Source organism: Nycticebus coucang, chromosome X (assembly GCF_027406575.1).
Source record: "Nycticebus coucang isolate mNycCou1 chromosome X, mNycCou1.pri, whole genome shotgun sequence".
Taxonomy (NCBI): Eukaryota; Metazoa; Chordata; class Mammalia; order Primates; family Lorisidae; genus Nycticebus; species Nycticebus coucang.
This window is the reverse complement of record NC_069804.1, coordinates 31,165,103-31,169,025: the sequence shown is the minus strand read 5'-3', so window position 1 is coordinate 31,169,025 and position 3,923 is coordinate 31,165,103. Positions and strand designations below refer to the sequence as shown.

Here is a 3,923-nt window from a genome sequence, read left to right as displayed (position 1 = left end):
CCCAATCAGTAGGATGTCGTTATGGTAATGGATCAATGTGATATTCTGTGGGACTGCTCAGATCTCTTTGGACTATGTTATGACAGAGGACAGGCAAATTAATGTAGACTCATAGCAAAACTGTTAGTACATATTTTTGTCCATCCCAGCCTGTTTCGATCCTCTTTCTTGACTGGGATGGAAAAGAACACATTTGCTAGCCAGGCGCTGTGGCGGACCCCTATAGTCCCAGCTACTTGGGAGGCTGAGGCAAGAGAATTGCTTGAGCCCAAGAGTTTGAGGTTGCTGTGACCTATGATGCCATGGCACTCTACCAAGGGTGACAAAGTGAGACTCTAACTCAAAAAAAAAAAAAACACATTTGCCAAATCAATGGCTGCATGTCATGTACCTGAAGCCATGCTAATCTACTCTAACACTGATAGTGTGTCTAGCATTGCAGGTGTGGATGGGCTTATTAGGCAACAACATGTGAGCATTTGCCAGGATCCATCCAGTTTCTGCAGGGGCTAGATTAGCAAAAAGATTCATGAAGCCAGACATGGTGTCTCATGCCTGTAATCCTAGCACTCTGGGAGGCTGTGGCAGGAGGATCTCTTTGCGCTCAGGAGTTCAAGACCAGTCTGAGCAAGAGTAAGACCCTGTCTCTACTAAAAATAGAAAAATTAACTAGGCATTGTGGTGGGTTCCTGTAAGTTCCACCTACTGAGAAGGCTGAGGCAGGAGGATCCCTTGAGCCCAGGAGTTTGAGGTTGCTGGGAGCTAGGCCGAGGCCATGGAACTCTTAGCATGGGCAACAGACTCTGTCTCAAAGAAAATAAAAGGCCAGGCATGGTTGCTCACGCCTGTAATCCTAACACTCTGGGAGGCCAAGGCGGGTGGGTTGCTTGAGCTCATGAGTTTGAGATCAGCCTGAGCAAAAGTGAGACCCTGTCTCTACTAAAATAGAAAAACTGAGGTAAGAGGATTGCTTGAGCCCAAGAGTTGGAGGTTGACGTGAGCTATGATGTCACAGCACTCTACCCAGGGCAATAGCTTGAGATACTGTCTCAAAAACAAAAATAAGGTATCTTCATTGCAGCACTATTCCAAAGACATGGAATCCACCTAAGTGTCCATCAAGAGAGGATTGGATAAAGAAAAGGTGGTGTATATACACAATGGAATACTATTCATCTGTAAAAAATAATGAGGTGTTTTTTGCTCAACACGGATGGAACTTGAGGCCATTATCTTAGGTGCAACAACTTGGACATACAAAGACAAATACTGCATGTTCTCACTTGTAAGTGGGAGCTAAATAATGTGCACACATGGAAGCCCAGTGTGGGCCATTGGATAAAGGAGACTCAGAGCGGTGAGGAGTTTGGGGGGTGGAGGATGAGAAGTTGCTTGGTGGGTAAATGTGTGTTGCTTCAGTGACATATGCACTCAAGGGCCTGATTTCACCACTGTGCTGCATATAAGGGTAACAGAAATTGCACTTGTACCCCATGAATATACATGTATACAGATTAAAAATAAATAGGATTAGGCAAAATAAATAAATAAATAAATAAGGCTCAGCACCTGTGGCTCAAGAGGCTAAGGTGCCAGACACATACACCTGAGCTGGAGGGTTCAAATCCAGCCTGGCCCGCCAAAACAACAATTGTGCCTGCAACCAAAAAATAGCTGGGCATTGTGGCAGGTGCCTGTAGTCCCAGCTACTTGGGAGGCTGAGGCAGGAGAATCGCTTGCGCCCAGGAGTTGGAGATTGCTGTGAGCTGTGATGCCACGGCACTTACCCAGCGTGATAGCTTGAGGCTCTGTCTCAAAAAAAAAAAGGGGGGGGCGGCACCTGTAGCTCAAGGAGTAGGGCGCTAGCCCTATATACCAGAGGTGGTGGGTTCAAGCCCGGCCTCAGCCAAAAACTGCAAAAGAAAAAAAATTGTTAGGGGGCAGCACCTGTGGCTCAAGGAGTAGGGCACCAGTCCCACATACCAGAGGTGGCAGGTTCAAGCCCCACCCCGGCCAAAACTACCAAAAAAAAAAAAAAAAAAAAAAAGGATTCATAAGATCCTTAAGGGTAGGTCTAATTCTTTTTTTTTTTTTTTTGGCAATTGTGTCATGTAACATTTATTCTATCAATTTAAACTGAAGTGTCTCATGGAGCTAAGCACTAAAAGAATTTAAATAAAAAGGCAATAATCTTTACCTACACAAAATGATCATTCCATAAATATTTACATGACAAAGGAAACATGGAAAATCACTAAAACTGGAAATGGCTACAGGTATGACAATCCTCTCTCTAGACATTTTTAGTTAGGAATCATATAAGTTTTGAAAATGAAAAAAGTTGCAGAAGCATAACTAAAATATTTAGTTTTCAATTCTTACTATTTAAAGGAGCCAGTGGGTAATAAACCATCCAAGATTTGGGAAGCAACAGCTCAGATTCGTTTTCAATATGAAATCTTTTCCTTTATTTCTCATGATGGTACTAAACTTACAGAAAAAAAACAGAGAAAAGGATATACATAAAAATTCCAGTTCATCTTCCGTCATAAAGACTGGTCAGTCGCTCTAATTCCTTACAGTTGTCCATGCTCAAGGCATCTGCCTTCCTTCGGAGACGATCGTCATGGTATACCTCTGCTGCATACTGCATATCTGTTTTCTGTTGTCTTTCTTTCCAGCAATTATTTTGAATATTAGTCACATAATCTTTTTCTACACTCTTTTCTACCTTCTGTAATAATATTCCTTTATATTCATTTTTAAAGTCCTCGTTGACATAATAAACAACACCCAAATTTTCTGTCTCCATTTTAATGGTTTGCCCTGATCCAGATCTAAGATATAAGGAGTAAGGAGGATCAAAGAGCACTAATTGGCTTAATAATGACCCGAGGAGCAATACAATAAAGGGCATCAGCTGGATAAACACAGAAAAATCTCCATCTCCTGTTTCTTCTTCTTCTCTTTCATGGCCACTATGCTGATATTGGTGGGGACCATTTGAAAATGAATATGCATTACCTGAAGGAACTCCACCACTAAAAAATGTATTAAACAAGTCTTCCGGAGTTACATCAGCTTCACCTCTATGGGAATTAAATCTGACATTGTTTTCATGATTACTAGCTTGTTCTTCATTGCCTGTGAGGTCATACTGTTCCCGTTTTTCTGGATTGCTTAAAACAGCATAAGCATTTCCAATCTTTTTAAAAGCATCTGTTGCTCCAGGTGCATAGTTTTTGTCGGGATGAAACTTCAAAGCAAGCTTTCTATAAGCTTTTTTCAAATCTTCACAATCAGCATCTTTCGTAACTCCAAGTACTTCATAGTAATTTTTACATTTGTTTATGCCGAGAACTCCATCTACTTGGTTTTGGGTATAGCCTTTTCGGCTTTCACTACCAGATGTGCTGTCCTTTGTGTAATTAGGCTTGCTTTGACCACCACCTCCTGATAGTTTTCGGCAATGAGGGCGATTTCTAGCTGTGCTTCCATTTTTGGTAATTATTTCCAATAGCGTGTGGGCCGAGGGCAGTGGGTAGAGCTTCTGGGCCCGCTGCAGGAAGTGCTGGGCCTTCTCACGGTTGCCGACGGTCAGGGCCTTCTGAGCGATGTTGACACATTTCTCCGCCTCATCCCTGTTCCCCTCCATGGCCTGCGGCTTCTTCCGTTTCCTCGAGTAGCGCGGCTACGAGGGGCAGAAGACGTCGCTGGGGAGAGGCAAGGCCAGTTTGAGCGAGGAGCAGCGCAGGGAACCGCGGCGGCGGCGGCAACAGCGGCAGTCCAGGCGAACGGGCCGGCCTCACAGCTCCTCCTCACCGCGGCCCCCCCGCCCGGCGCCAGCCCGCCTCCCTCCTGACCCAGACCGCGCTCCCGGGCCGAGGCTGAGCCCACCTGGCGGTCCGTGTGCAGCTCCCACC

At 44.6% G+C, this 3,923-nt stretch overlaps 1 protein-coding gene across 1 annotated transcript; it reads right to left on the bottom strand.

Annotated features, from left to right (window-relative positions):
• Positions 1–2,536: 2,536 nt before the first annotated feature.
• On the bottom strand, positions 2,537–3,664 carry LOC128576748 (dnaJ homolog subfamily B member 14-like). Its single transcript, XM_053578987.1, has one exon. It carries the CDS (start codon positions 3,653–3,655, stop codon positions 2,537–2,539), a length of 1,119 nt encoding a protein of 372 aa, XP_053434962.1. The 5' UTR covers positions 3,656–3,664.
• Positions 3,665–3,923: the final 259 nt, after the last annotated feature.

Excerpts from the sequence above, each read along its gene's own strand:
- LOC128576748 (XM_053578987.1), bottom strand. The coding sequence starts at position 3,655 with ATGGAGGGGAACAGGGATGAGGCGGAGAAATGTGTCAACATCGCTCAG.